Raw genomic sequence first — 19183 nt, 5'->3', positions numbered from 1 at the left:
ATACCAAAGATCAGGAACTTCACCCTCCTTAGGAACACAGAACCAAAGGATGTTCTTGGTGAAAGCACATACTTGGTAAGGAGTGAGCAAAACAGAGCCCATAGCAAAGACAGGGCCTTGGTCATAGAGGGCAAGAGAGCTGCAAACCCTATTCTTCCAGATCACTGCTGCTATCTGTGATGAGCAACTGTGGTGCATGGGCTGATTTTAGCTTTGTCATTGCTTAACTCATCTTTTTTTTAATGCCTAATTCATTAAGATGTTGGAATACCTTTGGCAAAAAATGGCAAGAAAAACACTATAAATTTTTAAGAGTTAAGATTTTTAAAAATCAATTCCCACCTTTGAGAACTTGTATAAGGGAAATAAATCATTTACACAAATAACAGCAACCCAGGAAAAAACTTTTTATCATTTAATGAGTCACACAAAAATGCAGTCCAAATAAAGACATGAGTTCTTGCCTCAGGGAACTTACCTGTGGCTGTGCTGTGCTCTGCCCTCCCAGCAGAGCCAATGAGCAGCTATGAGCTGCTGTGCCCAGCCCCTCTCTTTTGTGCATGGGCTCCCTGGGGTGGCTGAAACACTCAGTTTCTGAGACAGTCCCTATTTCCCTTGCCTTGTCCATTTCTTTCTTCCTCCTGCAGTACCACCAACCAGAATGAACATGTAGCTATGTTTCCCAACCTCCTAGCACCTTCCAGCTACTGCCCCATTTCCCTGTTTTCCTTCTACAGCAAACTCCAGAGAGCTTGTTTATACTGCCAAAGCCACCATTTCTTCCCCATCAAGAAATCTAGTCCAATCAGTCTTTAAACTCACCAGTCTGCTGCATACAACTTTTTAATTAGACTAACGGATCCTTGAGGTCTTCCAGAGTGCCTAGGTTCTGAGACAGCAAGGAACAAAAGACAAAAACTCCCTGCCCCCAAGTTTATATTCTCAGATGGAAAGGGAGACAAGTATCTACTTATCAGCTGAAGACAAGAGCACTAGGGAAGAACAAGGCTGAGGAGAAAGAATGGAGCATAGGAAGTGAGGGGATGACAATTATCAATAGAATGGTCTATCTCAGGGTAGGTTTGAAGGAGGTGATATGTGAACACAGGCTGGATGGAAGTAGAAAGAAGACTGCTTTAGGAAGAAGGAACAGTAAGTACAAAAGCCCTGGGGGTGGAGGAGTGCCTGGCAAGGAACCAAGATGATCTGAGCACTGAGCAAGGTGGTCCATGAGGCAATAGGGCCAGGCTGTGGGGACTGTGAAAGACTGGCTTTTGTTCTTGGCTATAGTGGGGAGTCACTGGGGTGTTCTGGGGGTGAAGAGTGGGGACACATGACCATGATCTAACTTCTGTTTAAGAGGATCACTCTTAAACACCTATGTTGAGAATAGGATGGTGGCCAGGGATAGGCACCAAGGAGCAAGTGAGGAGACCAGGAAAGAGGCTATTGTAATAATCCCAGTGAGGACAGTGGCAACTTATACTAGGTGGCAGTAGAGGTGGTGACAAGACCAAGTACTGGTTTGGCCCTGATCAGCAGGAATGATGAGGGGGCATTTACTGAGATGGGGAAGACTATAAGAGAAATGAGTTTCACAGGGAAGATCAGAAGTTCAGCACTGCACAAGTCTGAAATGCCCATTATGACATCCAGCTAGTAATATTGACAGGAAGTTGAATGAATGTGTCTCAAGTTCAATGGGGAGGTCAACACTAGAGAATTAAGGAATTACCAGCATAAAAACTATTTAAAGTCATGACACTGGATGAGAACAGCTATCAGTGAAACTAGCTACAGAAGAGGGCTAGGTACTCAACATGAAGAGGTCAAAGAGAAATGAAGAAAGCAGAAAGGAGGTGGAAAAGACATGGCGAGAGGGGAGGAGAGCTCGAAGAACGTGGGACCCTAGCTTCTTACTGCTGCTAAAACAAGTTACCACAAATTTTTGGCTTAAAACATAAATGTGTTATTTGTTGTTGTGACACCTTCCTCATCTCCAAAGCACCACCCCCATCCTCTGATCCCATAGCAATACCTCCTTCTCTCATTCTTACTTTCCTACCACTCTTACAAGGACCCTGTGATTACCTCAGGCCCCACATGGATATCAGATCCTTATCTTACCCACATTTGCAAAGTCCTTTCTGCCGTGTGAGATAAGCATACTCACAGGTTCTGGGAATAGGACTCAAACAGCTTTTTTTTTTTTTTTGGGAGTGTGTGGATTATTTTGTCTACCAAACCAAGTAAAGGGAAATAATCAACTGGGTCAAATGCTACTGGGTTAAGATTAAGGTGAGGGTAGAATTTCCACCATTGAATATGGCAAGAAGGAAGTCAAAAGCTACTTTGACAAGAGCAGCTTCAGTAAAGTGGAATCAAGAGAGAATGGGTCGGGCACCAGTGGCTCAAGCCTGTAATCCTAGCTACTTGGGAGGCTGAAATCGGGAGGGTGGTGGTTCAAGGCCAGCCCAGGCAAACAGTTCATGAGAACTCCATCTCCAAAATAACCAAAGCAAATTGTCTGGTGGTGTGGTTCAAGTGGTAGAGAGTCTGCTTTCCAACTGCAAAAGCCCTGAGTTCAAACCAGTCCCACCAAGATTTAAAAAAAAAAAACCAGAATGGGCAGGAGTGGCGAATGCCTAGGCAATCCATTCAGGATGTTGTGTCAAAAAGAACAGGGAGATAAGGTAATAGCTGGAGGAAGAGATGGGATCAAGAAAAAAATTCTTCCCACATGGGAAAAAATGTATAAAATGTTATAGGGCTAGGACTGTAGTTCAGTAGTAGAACATGCACTTATCATGTGCAACGCCCTGGGTTCAACTTACAGCACCCAGGAAAAATAAATTAAAGAGAGTGTGTGTGTGTGTGTGTGTGTGTGTGTGTGTGTGTGTGTGTGTGTGTGTGTGTTTTTGCTGGAGAACAAACCCAGGACCCTGAACATCCTAGGCAAGAGTTGGCTTTTTTGAGACAGGATCTTGCTATGTTGCCCAGGCTAGCCTTGGACTCATCATCCTCCTGCCTCCACCTGAGTGCTGGGATTATAGGTGTGTGCCACCATGCCTATTGTTTTAAAAGTGTTTTTCTGTTTTGCTTTTTGTAGTGCTAAGGATTGAACCCAAGGCCTGCACATTCTACATAAGCCCTCTACCACTGAGCTACAACCCCGACTCTATAATCAGTATTTTAAGTCACAGACATGATTAGCTTTATGTTGATTTGCTTCTGATTTTTTCAGGTTATAATTCTAATATATGAATAAATAGTAATGGGCTAGACATGTAGCTCTGTTGTAGCGTACTTGCTTATAATGTTACAAAGCCCTGGTTTCATTCAGCAGCAGCACAAATAAAATTTAAAATTTTTAAAGAACAAATGAGGTGGCCCTTATAATACTACTACTAAGAATAAAGAGTTGGACCTAACCAGTTGAGGGCTTTTTTTAGGAGACTAGAGGAGGAAAAAGGAAGAAAGACACTGAGGAAGCATGTGACAAGAGGAATAGAAACTCTAAGCTGAGTATAAAAACTGAGGACTTGAAGGTGAGGAGGAGGTGGAAGATCAAGACTGTGGGTCCCTCCAGCAATGGTGAGTTGTTGGAGCTGAGAAAGCAGAGTGAGAGCTGAAATGTTTCTTTGGTGATCTGAAGGCCTCCATGCAGCACTGTGTTCTCCAAGAGAGTAGTCCTAGCCTCAAGGTCTTTCTGCATCCTGTTTCCTATCTATCCAGTGGATAAGATGTTTCCCTCAAACATCTTATTTCCTAATTCCTCTGGGTCTCTGGTCAAAGATCATCTCTTTGGAAAGGCCTCTCCTGACCTCTCCCTCGAAGATTTTTCTTCTTGATATTACACCTCTGAAGGATATGGGTGGGACACCAAGAGCAACTACTATATGGTGAGCCTCAAACATTTGTTGAGTGAAGGAAGTATTTCTTGAGTAACCTTGCATTCCTTTAGATGGACATGGAGGAAGCCAGAGAAGCAACAAGATTAAGGGACTGGAAGGGAAACATGGTGGCTTCTGGAAGAGAGGGGACCAAAATGTCTGAGCATTTGTAATGGGAAGAACATACTCCTTGGAGAAGTTGATTTGAGAGTTGGCCCAGAATAAAAATCTTGCTGGTGAAGTGGTTCAAGTGGTAAGAGCACCTGCATACCAAGCGTGAGGCACTGAGTTCAAATGCCAGTACGGCCAAAAAAAGATTCATCCAAGAATAAAAGTCTCCCCTCAAGGATTACCATGAAGAGCAGAGTACTGGCACAAAGCACACGCCATGCTTCACTCTTTCCTTCAATTTCCTATACAGAAAGCAGGAATAGTGTCAACTGGTTCTTAATGGAAATGATCACCATTAAGGCAACATGACATGACCAACAACACACACCTAGAATTCTTAGCATTCAATCACCTACAGGCATATCAATATGCAGTGTATATACATCCTACAACCTTGTACCATAAATTTTTTTTCTTTTAGTAAGAGTGTCATGAGTTTAATGCCTATCTCCTCTCAGACCCACTGCGCCACACATATATAACTTGTACTGTGTTGTCAACAGATCTTATTTGGAGTGCCAAGTTATGCACATCAGCCTTTCTGCAATAATTCTTAGAATCACTTCTCAAGCTCTGACTATAAAGAGTTTCTTTGTTCAGCATGAGTTACTTGCACATTCCAAGATGGCAGAGCCCCCAACATCACACGGAAAGTCTGTATCTGCACACATACGCATGTCCTAGGATTTGATGCTCTACAGAGGGTCCCTCTCATCTGTCACCCAAACTCTTCATTCTTACCTGTTATTTTTTCCAACAGAGAAACATCCTGCACTTCCTGGGGCAGAGAAGCAATTTTCTGTCGAACAGTAGCATCACCTGATGCAGCATTTTCCAGATCCTGCAAAGCTTTGATTAGTTCCTCAGTCTATAAAATAAAAACACAAACAATCTAGCTATTAAGATACATAGAGTTTACAGAAAATTAGCAGGAAGGGAGTGGTGTCTCAAGCCTGTAATCCTAACTACTTGAGAGGCGATCTGGAGGATTAAGGTTTGAGGCCAGCCTGGGCAAAAAAAGTTTGTAAGACCCCATCTCAACCAATGGCTGAACGCAGTGGCACATGCCTGTCATCCCAGCTATGCACGAGGATGGCAGTCCAGGCCAAACCTGGCACATAGTGAGACCCTATCTAAAAAAATAACCAACACTAAAACTAGTCAGGCTTGAGCCTATAATTCCTAACTACTTGGGAGGCAGAAATCAGGAGGATGGCAGTTCAAGGCCAGTGCAGGCAAACAGTTTGTAAGACCCTATTTCAAAAATACCTAACACAAAAAAAGGCTGGTAGAGTGGCTCAAGTGGTAGAGCACCTGCCTAGCAAACATGAGACACTGAATTCAAACCTCAGTACTGCCCCCTCCCAAAAAAAAAAAAAAAAAATCCAAAAGCCAACACCAAAAGGGCTGGCAGAGTGGCTCAAGTGGTGGACAGCCTGCATAACAAGCATGAGGTCCTGAGTTCAACCCCAGTATCACAAAAAAAAGAAAAACAAAAACAAAAACAAAAAAACACCACCTAGAATTAGATGAAATGTATGCAAATTCTAAAAAGGGTCACGTCTGACATTTTAAAATCCTGTTCAGTTCCAGAGCTTATATGGATGCCAGTGACATGGATTCTAAGAGAATACACAAAATTAATTTTTCTAAGTCTACGACAGGATATGAATGAAATTCTGTAAAACTCTAAACAATTTTAAGAGCATATTTTTGGCAACTTATGAAAATGGAGTCTGATTCATAGTGCTTAATTTCAAATGGAGCACTATTTCCAGTGTAAAACAGTCTCTAATATAGAAAAAAGGTATATATAACAGATGTTTAACAATTGTATGTTAGCTGATTAAATTCTTTCTTGAGTTTGCTTTATAATGTAATTATCATTCCTAAAATCAAGCAAGTCAAGCTTATTATAAGAGGGAGTGAAACCAAAACAACAGTAATGCATATTTTGCATATATCAAAAGGGCTTTATTAACTTGTCAATAAACACAGAATGCTGACAGATTAGACAATCCATAGTGATCTAGGAACACAGCTGACTCTGTAGATGGTAGGTAGATTATCCTGAAAATTGATAATCCAAGTTGATTTCTTTAAAAGCTTTTGGAGCAAAGATATATGATCTAACATAGCTATCATTTAATCCTCAGACTAATGTATCATTTTAACATAACACAAACCAGACATTTCCCCATTTACCCAAGTTCTGATTGCACCTATATGTAATAAAGTAAAAAAAGTTTTAGGCAAAATAAGAGGCAGCAGATGTGAGGGAGATCTAGCTGTGACATCTGTCACCCATTGATTGCCAGGGCTGATTAGAGTGATCTGGCTTGCAAGGCAGGTGTCTCTTTCCTCCCTCTCCACTCCATGTGCGCCCCTCCCAAAGCTGTGTGCTTGGTCGAAGAGGACCATCCCTGAATGAGGAGGACCATTCTTCAGTCAAGGGTATACAAGTAGCTGCACTCCCCTGTTAGAACTCCAAACAAACTCTCAATAAGAGGCAGTCAGGACCAGTTAAAAGGACATGAACAGCTGCGTGTAGCGGCACACACCTGTAACCCCAGTACTCCGAAGGCTAAGGCAGGAGGATGGCAAGTTTGTAAGTTCCAAGGCAACTTGGACTACAGAGTAAGACTCTGCCTTTAAAAAAAAAATTTTAAAAAGGACATGGTCTGAAAACAGATAGACCTGGATTCAAATTATGACACCTGGGAAGTTACTAAATCTGTATATATGATTACCATTTTCTATGATCATAAATGAACCAAAAATTGTTTTATAAAGGACCAAATAATGAAAACATATGGCTAAAAACTCCCTATTTTAATACTTATACAGGCAATCACATAGTAAATTCGCTATTAGCTGTAACAAGGTTCCTTAGATGAGTTGTTTAATGACATTAGCTATCCCTATCACAAACATCTACTTTTTAAGAATACTTTTAATCTCTAAGGCAGAAAAAAAACAAGTCCAAGTACTTTACAAATCATAAACTCATTGTAGAATCATAGTACAAAAGACAAAGTGAAATCCCTGTGTGCCTGTGTGGCAGGTTTTTCCAGGTAGGATCCTACAGCTCCCAAGAGCTGCCCTCTGGCAATTCCATACTATTGGTCACCAGCGCCGCCTTGTGGCCATAATCTTCAACTGGAGTGGTCAATTCAAGCCACCCTACCCTTCTCTCAGGGTCAAACATACCAAGAGTGGTCCTGCAGAAGGATCTTGGGGAGAGTAGCTTCCAGGGTAGTCGTCATCTTCCTCCTCTTGTATCTGTTGAAAAGTTCGCTTCAGAGATTTCTTCTCTTCTGTTGCTAGGGGAAATAAAAGTGACAAATTTGAGTTGCATATCCTGCACTGATAAGAGTCAAAGCTACAAACAACTGGCTACAAGTAAAAACAGGGCAAAAGGGGTGTTCATTTTCAGAGATGGCTTAACGCTAACTTTTATGCAAGTTATTTTTAAATTGGTTGTAGTTCCTTATATTACTGAAGACTCAAAAAGGTCACAGTCTGTCTTCCCAGATTGACTCTCCAGAAAAGCACTACTGAATACAAGCATCTAAAAGTGAAACATACCAAACTGTCACATTTAATTAAAAAGTTCATGTCTTAAAAAAAACAGAAGTAAAATGGCATGAAACCCATCAGACAATATAATGAAGTAAGCCCACATGTGCGAGGGTTTATAGAGAACATACTGCATAAAAAAATGAGATATTTATGCTTCCTAAGGATCATTTCAGAAAATAAATAGTAGAGAGAAATTCATCAATAAAACTGTGTCAAAGATTCTAAACACAAACATCCTTTAAACTATTCTTTTAAAACAAAACAAAGCAAACCTAATTTTACCTTAAAATAAAAAATGACCATTACTGAGAAGTGTGATTGATACTACTCAGAGAAATTAACCACTTTTGAGGCTGACAGGTTACATTTTTTTATTATCTGTACTGTATGCTTTTACATTGTTATGATAGATGTGTTAATTCTAAAATCACTCCTATTGCATCATATTAAACAATATTAAATAAATGCCAAACAACTGTAGGAGATAAATCTAAATGATAAATTCTCGCTTAGAAAGTAAAGAAATATTAGACACTTAACATGTGTAAGGTATTATAATAGCATCTTTACTTTTAATCTTTCCAACAATTCTGAATAGTAGCTCCATTTTACAGATGAAAAAACAAAGGCCCAGGGAGGAACTCCACAGCACAGCTCCAAAATCTATGCTCTTTCTACTGTACTCAAGTGATTAGGTACACAACTACCCTTGTCTGTCAAAAAAGGAAGACACCAGTACCTGCCTCAGAACTGTGAGTTACACAGAGAAAAACTCTCAAGGAAAGTACATAGACTTTTTAATTAAATAGTTTCTTCTGTAACCAAGCACATAGCTCCTGTTCTTCACTCTTCACATTAACTGGCCAAGCTATGTTTGATGTGAAAGCCAAGTCAATACCATGAGTTGTATTTTTTTTCTTATTGTTTTGTTTGTTCTACCAAGAAAAAAAAAAAAAGAAAGAAACATCAACACTTGCAATATAAGCAGTCCTTGTTTTGCACGATTCTATTATGCACAAGCAGTTACCATGGTTTAGTTAAATGACACCAAGTCCCCCAACAACACATTTTGAATTTCAGTTACCATGTACTCTATGTACTTGAATTAGGCACAAATTTCTCTTATGACTCAGCCCCCAAGTCTTGATCAGTGAGTGATCGATCATTCACATCCCTCCTGCAAAGTCTGTTGGTGATGGCCTGCAACTGTTCCTAAGTCCACACATGGTAGTGTGTAGCTGTACCACCTCATTTCCCACTAGTAGAATCCACATGACATTTCATAAAAACAATTAATGGACATAGGGAATTGGCCATAAAGATTAAAGTACAAAGAAACTGCAACTAAAGCTAAAGCTGAATGGCACCTGATGGGGCTAAGAAGAGAGAGCTCCCTGGGATACTGCACTGCCACCATTCTAGAGGCTGTCTGCAGACAGAGAAAGTTACCAACGCAAATGAAGTGGTGGCCCGGAAAAGGACAGCAACATCTGAGAGGAAGTGATACCCACAAAAAACTTCACACTAAAGCAACTCTCAGGGCTGGAAGCGTGACTCAAGCGGTAGGATGCTTGCTTTGCAAGCCCGAAGCCCTGAGTTCGAACTCCAGTCCCACAAAAAACAAACGAAAAAAGAATATAAAGCAACTCTCAGAGCTGGGCACTGTGGCTCATATTACACGTCTATAATCTCAGCACTTGAGAGGCTGAGACAGGAGGATCCCAAGTTTGAGGCCAGCTTGGGCTACATATCCGGAGACTTTGTCTCAAAATAAAGGGCTGGGTGTGTTAACTCACTGGTAGGGCACTAGCATGTGTGAGACCCTGGGTTTAATCCTCAGCACCATAAAAAAAAGAAGAAGAAGAAAAAGAAGGAACTCTGAGATATTTTACAACACTGAAGGCTCAAAGATAAAATGTTGGAAGCTAATCCAAATTTAAGTATGACAATTCATTAAGGCCTAGAAAAGATGTTTGGCTCTATTCCAAGGCAAACACTGTTCAAACTACTCTTGATACCTTTGTTACAAAGAAAATATAATTAAATTCTCCATGCTTCTTATTTGGGGGGCAGGTGCTACAAGTTGAACCCAGGACCTTTCATATGCTAAGCAGGCACTCTGCCATTGGTCCTTGGGTTTTTTTTGAGACAGTGTCTGCCTTTGCAGCCCAGGCAGGCCTGGAACTCATTATGTAGCCCAGGCTGCCCTCAAACTTGCAATACTCCTACCTCTACCCTCTAAGTGCTAAAATTACAGGTGAGAACCACCACACCTGATATAATAAATCAGTTAGTTTTACTGTCTTTTTGCTTTCCTAGGGATCTGTAATCCATAGCGAGTTTTTAACTCTGACGACAAAAAAAAAAAAAAAAAAATTAACAAAACAACTACAATCTTCTCCCCATTATTAAGTTCACTTTGCATGGTTTTAGCTTGCATGGTCATTTTATATTCTTGCAGTACCAAGCCAAGCAAGGATTGCTGTATTTTTTAAATGGGAAATCCTTTAGGATATAATTTACATATGGAATACCTAAGAGTACTTCGCATACAGTAACTATTTAATGTGTGTCATATGGTATGGTTCACACAGACATTTAGCCACATTTACACAAGACACAAAGTAGCCACAAGATCAAAAATAAGATTCACATTGTTTTTGTTGCTTCCACACACCTAAAAGAGTACTCAATAAATAAATATTAAATACAGTAAAGGAAGAAAATATTATAGCTTGAAATCCTTCAGTTTCCACACTCTCACACTGAAATTATTATATATGAAAAATAAACCATTTGCTATGAATCAATGAATTTTACATGGAAGGCCTCAGATCAGCCTTTGCTTTCCCCAGCTTCAATTTCACAAGAACATCAAAGCCCTCACATTGTGGTTTGCCCAAAACCAGAGGGCTGATGAATCTACCCTGAGTCCATGAGCCAAACCTTCTGCCTCCTAACTAGGAGTCCTTGATACCAGTTCATGCTTTTCCTTGCCTTTGGCATCACAAGGCTCAAGTCAAACTGATAAAGACATTTCTAGGTCTATTTCTGTCCTTTGCCATCCTGCTAGAAGAGGGGATAATTGTAAAAAGAGAGCTAAAATGGGGTCCCTGAGATAAGAGATCCCCAGAACCTGGAAAAACTGCTTCTAAGAAAGGCAGCTGGCCCCAGTCCAGAATCAGCTGTCTTGAGAAAAAGCTGCGGGCAATAGCCCAGAAAACAGCTGCCCTGGGGAGATAAGGAACCACAGCAAGGAAAAGAAAAAGAGCATCCCCACACCCCTCAGGGGGGCACCCCTCCCCCCCACGCTCAAGGCATTCCTCAGCTTAAGAGTAGTCTTTACTTTCACTTCTTGGTGAATAAATCTTTCTTACTTTCACCTTGCTGAGGGTTTCTATCATTAATTCATTTATGCTTTAGAAAACAAGAACTTTGCCTTGGCTGAGTACAGCACACCTGTGCATCAACTGGGGTATTAACTGTTATCACTCTACTTTTCCAGTTTGCTTCTATTTCCAATTAGAACCTACTGGTGCTACAAACCTAAGATTTCTAATCACTCCCCAACTAGGGCTCCAATTCCCTAAGCTACCTAGTTCCATTATGAAACCTCCGTTGGTCCTATCTTTCAAGTACAAAGCCTTGGAGAACACCAGAATCTGTCCCAGAGTCCCAACTTCCAGCAGATTACACACCTCTGAGGGGATCTGACAAATCTCTCTCTTCCCCTTCCCAGACACAGTCCTGTATTACACCTGGCTAAGAGAGACCACTGCCTCACCCAGACTCCCTCCTTTTCAACTTAGAATTCTCATTCTGTCTTGTCTCTATTCAAAGCTTGTAGCATTAGTCATTTCACACTTCCCTCCTAAGTTCAAGTCCACAGTCCCTCAAAGTCCCACCCCATTTGGGCCTCCCCTTTAAAGCACTTGGCCATGCTACTTTGGACATTGGCAAGCCCTCCCTTTGGAGAAGGTCTCATTCCTCAACCTCCCACCTACCTATAGCACTTAGGAAAGGGCCAACAGGCCAGAGGGGACAAACTTTTTTTTTTGTGGGACTGGAGTTTAAACTCAGGGCTTCATGCTTGCAAAGCAGGAGTTACACCACTTGAGCCACACCTCCAGTCCATTTTGCTTTGGTTATTTTGGAGATGGGGGTGTCAAGAACTATTTGCCCGGCCTCCCAATCTCAGCCTCCCAAGTAACTAGGATTACAGGTGTGAGCCACCAGTTCCCAGCTCAGAGGGGACAAACTCTTAAAGGCAGGAGTCACAGAGCTTGGCAAAAACTAGCTCTATGTCAGAAATGACATCACGGCTACAGTTAGCAGTTTTAACGCCTTGATATTCAATTGAGTCAGACAGACATTAAAAATAGCCTAACAAATCTGCCGGTCCCATCCCTATGTTAGAACTTAAGATAAGCCTTCCACAATCAATTTGGCCTCTGACCATAGTATTCATTTACACTTTTTTGGGAGGTAGGACTGGGGATTGAACCTAGGGTCTTGCACAAGCTAGGCAAGCACTCTACTACAACCAGGTTACTACACTTCCTTTTTTATTCACTCAACCAGTCAGTTTCCAGGTGGGACAAATAGTGCAGGTGGCCAGGTCTTCTGTCCTCATATATGCACCTCTCTTCTCTCCTCTAACCCATGTCTACAGGCCATGTACTTGGTTAACTGCCAAGTAATCCTGGTTACCAAAGGGTAGGGTTTGCCTCTCATAGCCCTGAGCATAGTAGAATTTCAGATACCATGACAGACTGTGAAACTAATCTTAAGGCAAAAAACTGTACTGAAAGCTCCCAAATCACACCACAAAACACAGTCATCTACATGCAAAGATGAAATTTCTGAAGATGGGGGTGGTGGTACACACCTATAATCCAGCACTTGGGAAGCTGAGAGAGGAGGATTGCAAGTCTGAGGCCAGTCTGGGCTACAAAGACCTTGTCTATTAAAAAAAAAAAAAAAAAAAAGGAGGAAGACATACCTGAAATTTTCTAGTAATAACAACATAGGAATATAAACTTCAGATTTTTATACTACTCTTGGAGAAAACAAACAGGAATACTGTTAGTAATAGTTCCCTCATTCTTTTTTCTTTCCCTGCAAAATAAAGGAAAGTTGTCTTGCTTTGCCTCAGGGCCTCACTATATAGTCCAAGCTAGCTCATGTGCCCCTGCTTCCCAAATGTGGGATTACAGGAGTGTATCACCACACTAGGCATAAAATAAAGGAAAAACTTTTAAAAGCAGATTAAGCTTCAGTTGTGGTTAAGAAAAATAAAAATAAGAGAGAAAGAAAGGAAGAGGGGAGAGAGACAGAGAAAGAGAGGCAGACAGAAAGAAAGAACAGAAGAAATACCAAAAGAGCCTGCAACGAATGAAGAGCTACTATCACTTAAGGCACAGTTTAACAAGCACCTCATCCTCATCGTCTCACTGAAATGAGCAGCCAAGTCCAGACAGGAGCTCAGGGAAGCTGGGCCCAGAGGTTCAGGGGGCTGAAAATTCTAAATGTTTCCTTCTCCTTTTGCTACTGGCTCATCTACAAGATTATTAGATAAAAACCCTATCACTGCCCCACTGTAATATCTCACCCTGCATTATCTAATGTAATCCTCACCAAAACTTTTTAAGTGTTACTATTGATAATTACATCGTACAGTGAGGAATTGAGGCTAAGAAAGGTCAAAGGCTGAACCCAAGGTCGCACAGCTTTAGAAGCGATGAAGTTGGGATTCATTCTCTGGAGGTCTGAATACTTAAAACTACTCTAAGGATTAGACATGTTGGGTAATCTTACTACAAATTCATACCAAAAGTAGAGGCTGGTAGATCCATATGCTTTTAGGAAAAAAAAGTTTAAAAAGCCTTAAAGTCATAGAGATCTGGGTTTGAACTCTCTGCTTATCAATTATCTCCTTGAAAAAAGTTACTATACCTTTTGAGCTTTTGTATCTTCACCTGAAATATGAACATGCCAAATTCATAGAGTAATTACAAAGATCTATGATAAATTAACACAAAAAGTATGCAGCAGAGAAGCTAACAGCTGCTGAACAAATGCTGGTCTCTTTTTATCTAATTTTCCTTACTAAATCCTTCCAGGGCTGTATGATTCCTGTGTGATTCAAATAAAGTAATAAAGTTGCAGCCAGTCAATCAAAAGCTTGTGTATTCACAGAACAGAGGAGACTTTAGAACACCTGGGCCTACACCTGGTGATACAGGTACATGAACTCAAGAAGCTTGCAGCTTTAAAACAGAATTCCTGAGCTTAAGCATACGTTAGTGTTGTAAGAGCTGCCAGGGTTCCAAAGGAAAATTTTTATTGCAAAGGTAAACTCTATGAATTGACCAAAAACAAAGAATTATCCAAGAATCACAGCTGCAATATGAAAGGACTGCTCAAATTTGAAAGCAAACTTTTGGAGAAATCAGTGTTTTGAGAGGATTGTAGTAAACTTTTCTGATCGTTCAGGTCCAGAGGAGACAGTGAGAAGACACTGAGTTAGCTGACAGCAATACACTTGCTGCAACCTCTGATATGTGTTTAGTCTTTAAAGAACATGGAAAGATTATCTCTAGATTAACATTACCCACCACGCAGATGCTGTCTATGTTATTGCTAGTATCTATCTAGACTCTCAAAAAGAAATCAGAAACCCACAAACTTTGCTCCCTGAGTGCAGAACTATTCTCACTCCTCTCTTGCTCTTTCCTGTAGCACCTAGCATAGCTGTCTGCTTAAGGCACATGTCCAGCAAATGCTTGATTTGAAATTTCAACTGATATTCTTTTTCAGAGCTCTCTTGTTTGCCCAAAGGTGCTTTAAAAAATCAGCACTGTTTATGAAATGAACTGTAAGGCAAAGTATAGGAAAGAATGCTGGATAATCCCCAAAGCTGTACTGAAAAAGTAACTCCAAAGGACACAATACCAACATTACCAGAACCCAAAGCAGACAACAGTTCACTTCTCAGAAGCAACAACCAGAATGACACTAGAAGCATTTTCTAATAATTCTAACTAAAACAATGACCTGCAGTCTGAAAGCACTTATGTCATTTTTAGAAGGTTTCTAATTTTTGTTTCACAGAAACACTACTGTGAATACATTTAGACCTGGAAAAGAACATGAGGGGTACACAATAAAGAATTGCAGAAGGAACATTTTTGTTGCCTACGCCAGTCCCAGGAGGTTCTATAGCAGAGGCATGTATACAGTACCAGAGAACAAAGAGGGAATGGCTACATGTGCTCAGAGGAACAAGAAAGATACCAAAGTGAGAGGAACATTCATGAAGAATGCATCCACTTGGTGAAAGGGGCAGAAGGACATCTCAGGCAGAGGTGTCAGCATGGTAGAGGAAGGGGTCCCATGCCAGTTAGTAATTCAGCGTGGCCAAAGAATAAGGTATATCTGAGGGAATAGCAGGAAAAGAATTTAGAAAAGTGAGGTAATTCAGATTAGAAAGGGTCCTCAATACTATTAGTACTTGGACTTGATCCTCCAGGCAACTAGTATGTCTGTAGTTAGATCTGCAGTTTAGAAATATGTCATGCCAACTAGAATTAAAACATGGCTAACCAGAAGCCAGAAATCAAGTAACACTTGGTCTTCAATTTAGAGAAAAAAATAACATAAGCTCTTATGAAGAACCTGGTAAAACATACACACATATGTACTTCCCAAGGATAACCTGGGCTCAGTAAAGACCAAAGTCGATTCTAGGCAATAAGATGACAATCATAATAAGATTATGTTCTAAAACCACAGCTGTATTTAACAAAAGCAAGTTCCAAACAAGTTAAAGTACTTATCCAGGACCCTATTGTAGTGACTAGCAGGGTCAGTACAAAAATCTTAATATAAGGTATCTCCTAGTTAACCACAACTCTAAACAACTTTGTTGGGCAAGGAGAACACATAGCAAGTGAGGAATGAGGGATGACAGCATGAGCACTAGAACCAGGCTGCATGCTGCGCGCACTTTGTAAACTCTCACCATCATTCATGATCGTCTCTCTCTGAAGAATCATAAAGTCGCTGGTGGCTCACAGCAACCCTCACTGCAGCTTTTCATATTTGATTCGAAAGTAGGCAAAGACCAAGAGCTGTAAACATGTGGTGATGTTTCTACCTTTGGGGGGAGGGCTCTTGGAGTCCTCCATAGACAGCTTCAGCTGCTGTATGAACTCGCCGCCATACACACTTCTTTCTTGCCAGATGTTCAGCAATCTTTCTAAAGGTTTTTTACAGCCTTCATCTGCCTCTCTGCCCAGAAAAGACGAAAAGATATATATAAGCTTAAGATTTTTTTTGTTTTTAATTAGGCTAGATCTACTTTTAAAAAAAAAAAATCAACAACTGACTAAATGATTTACATATTTAAAAATAGAAGGAAGAGTAAGGTACATCTTATGTTACTTGAATACCCAAATCTTGACCAGAAACCACATTCTTCTTGTGAAGGTGGAGGGGAGAAAGGAATCATATACAAATCTTTTTTCCCTTTTGAAAGATGGGGCAAATGGGGAAAAGTCAATGGTTAATTTTTATAGACAGAGAGTAATTAAAAATTGTATCAATTGTGACAGCATGCTTTAAGACATGAATTTAAAATGTAGTACCAGACATTTTACTGGGAATAAAAATAGGCCTAAATATTTAAGAATTAAATAAACAAGATTAAAAAAACACAAATGTTTAAACAGGGAAATATTTACTACATTAACACACGAACACCTCTATATGTATAAATACACACACCTTTACTTCATAATTATTTTAATGATGGATGGATCTGTGTTCCATGTTCACACATGTCTAATTGATAATCTTAGAACACACTGAAAATCATTTGGTCCTTTGAATTTCTATCTGAAAAAAGCTGGGCAAATTTTTTTCCTGACATGTTACGCTCTAGAAATGGAATTTAAGTGGCACTCAGTATGAATCTGGTACCCACCACAGAATGTCAGATGGCAAGCAGAAGAGTGCGGAAAGACTTTCTAAATGGAACCATATTTCCCTGCCACCTACTGTGCATTGTGAATTGTTGTTCAGTAAAGCTGTGCAGAAGTCAATGATCTTAAACTGAGTAACTTAAGAAGGGACACTTGGGTATCTTAGGCCCTCTGTCAAATGTCTTTAATAGAAAAATCAAGAACAAACTATACCAAATTCAACAAAGATGGGATTCTATTCACCCCACCCTGACAGCACTTTTGCAAAGCTTATGCTAACAAAACTCATGGTGAATGTGGTTTCAGTCTAGTCCAGTCAGACTGTACTACTTATGAATTATTACTAGCAAATTTCACTGACCTGGAATCAAAGGATCAAATCAGCATATGTACAAATTAGTTCTTTTTTACTTTCAAATTAGAGGTGAGGGTTAGGAAAAGCAGGGAAACACTTCTGCTACATTTATAGAGCTCAAGGTATGAGCTGATAATCTGGTATTTGTGATCAGACACTTTCACTCCAGCTTCAGAATATATCCAGAAATGAGTTCTTCTCACCCCTTCCTCTACTGTCAGTAGACAAGCTACTACCATCTCCCAACCTGGTTACTACCACAGCCCCTCTATGCTCTCCCTGCTCCCACCTTTGTCCTCCTACAACCCACTCTTAAGTTTCAATGATATAATTCTGGCTGTTAAGGCAGATCAGTTCCTTCTCATTCTCCCTCAGAATAAAAAATGAAAGTCATTAGAAAGCCTTGGAGGCCTTCTTCCACCCAGCCCATTGGTTCTTGGTCTTTACCTCCTGCCCCCTCTCTCCACTCTGCATTAAAGTCTGCTTGGCCCAGTTAGCCACAGGCTCATTCCCACTCTTTCTGCAGGCCGGTGTTTAGTCTCACCTCACCTTTTCAGGAGTCCTTCCCTATTCTTCACATTGAAAATGGCACTCCTTGCCCCTTAAGTTTTCTACTTACAATCTATCTTCTCATATACTATACAATTTACTTGTTTACACTTGTTCCATTTGAATGCAATTTTCACAAAGATAGAGATTTGCCTTTTCCCCCACACTGCTAGACACCCTTAAACAAGAACAGTAGTTATTTGCTCAACTGTAAAAAATTTTTTTGACAGTACTAGAACTTGCGGTCTTGCATTTGCTAGGCAAACACTCTACTACTTGAGCCATGCCTTCAGCCCTTTTTGCTTTAGTTATTTTTCAGCTAGGGTCTTGAATTTTTGTCCGGAGTCAGCCTCAGACTGCCATCTTCCTACCTATACCTCCAAAATGGCTGGGATTATAGTCATATCACACAATGTCTTGCTGGCTTTTTGCCCAGGCTGGCTTCAAACTTTGATCCTCCCAATGTCTACCTCCTGAGTAGCTGGGATTCAAGGTAAGAACCACTGAGGCCAGCTTGAATTGTAATCTTTTTTTGAAAAAATTTGTACAGCCATACAGTTACTCAACTTTCAATAATCACCTTTCTGCATCAAGGTCATTCATGTCAGAAATCAATTAGTGAAGGTTTCTAGGACACCAGGCTTAGAATACAAAGAATAAGGCCTAGGGTGTGACCTCAAGAGTCCGATCCGTAAGAGATCCAAATCTCTTATGCCTCATTTCCTTGCCATACCTTATCTGGGCCTTCACATTCCATCAACACTTAACCATATATGTATTTCCTACTTAGAATTTGTTGTTTCGTGTGCATGTGCCTTTGCTAACACTAGTGCCTTTCCTTTGAATGGAACACTCAAAATGGAACAAAGGCAAAGAGAAAGAAGTTGTAATCAGGTAACTAAAGTAATAAAAGGTATATGTAGGTACAGCAAAAGAAGGTGGACAGAGTGGAACTAGATTAGCTAGGGCCCTGAATGCCACATGAAGCATGTGGCCTGCAGACAAGGGGGAACTCCCTGATATGGTCACATGTATGATTTAGAAAAATACAGTCACTGTAACTAATACAACCAAATTGCAACTAATTAACTGGTAGGTACTTTTAACATAAAATCTGTTCTCTGCAGATTCTCTGTTCACTTAAAAAGAATCAATTATGAGAACAAATTCTCATCAAGGACTTAATTAGGGGGAGGGGCACAATGCTCACCATCCATCACCCATCATTTCTGGGGACATCTGGCACCCAACTGAGACCAAGACTTAGGTTTGTCTTTTTTTTTTTAATGGTACCTGGGCTTGAACTCAGTGCTTACACCGTAAACCACTGGCCAGGATTACAGGTGTGAGCCACCGGCGCCCAGTCAAGACTGGTTTTGAGGACAGTTTCAGCCACATTGCTAGACAGTGGAAACCGATGCTTAATCTGTTATAACTACAAAACATTTTCAAAGGCTTTTACTAGTAAAGTTTAAAGCCAAAAAGGGAGGTCAAATTTAATCAGCAAACACAAGTAAGCAAGATACATTATTTCCCTGAGCACTATAGCAAATCAAGGTTTTGCTAAATAAGTTTCAAAGTTATAGGTAAAATGTTCAAGAAATCTTTTTACTGATGAGGTTTTGAAATAAGTAGTTTTGGTGAACTGG

The 19183-nt window shown here is 40.4% G+C and overlaps 1 protein-coding gene across 3 annotated transcripts in view; it reads right to left on the bottom strand.

Moving 5' to 3' along the window:
- Rprd1b (regulation of nuclear pre-mRNA domain containing 1B) overlaps window positions 1–19183 on the bottom strand; it is a 52035-nt gene that overhangs the window by 21523 nt on the left and 11329 nt on the right. For all 3 annotated transcript variants that reach the window (XM_074074737.1, XM_074074736.1, XM_020172496.2), the window contains exons 3-5: window positions 15805–15938; window positions 7275–7387; window positions 4806–4932 (exon numbers count right to left, since the gene is read on the bottom strand). In XM_074074737.1, coding sequence (XP_073930838.1) covers window positions 4806–4932; window positions 7275–7387; window positions 15805–15938 — 374 coding nt within the window. The remainder of the gene's footprint in view (window positions 1–4805; window positions 4933–7274; window positions 7388–15804; window positions 15939–19183) is intronic.

This window comes from Castor canadensis, chromosome 5, assembly GCF_047511655.1.
Source record: "Castor canadensis chromosome 5, mCasCan1.hap1v2, whole genome shotgun sequence".
In the NCBI taxonomy this organism is placed as follows: Eukaryota; Metazoa; Chordata; class Mammalia; order Rodentia; family Castoridae; genus Castor; species Castor canadensis.
Note: the sequence above shows the minus strand (reverse complement) of the source record. Positions and strands in the feature narration are given on the sequence as shown.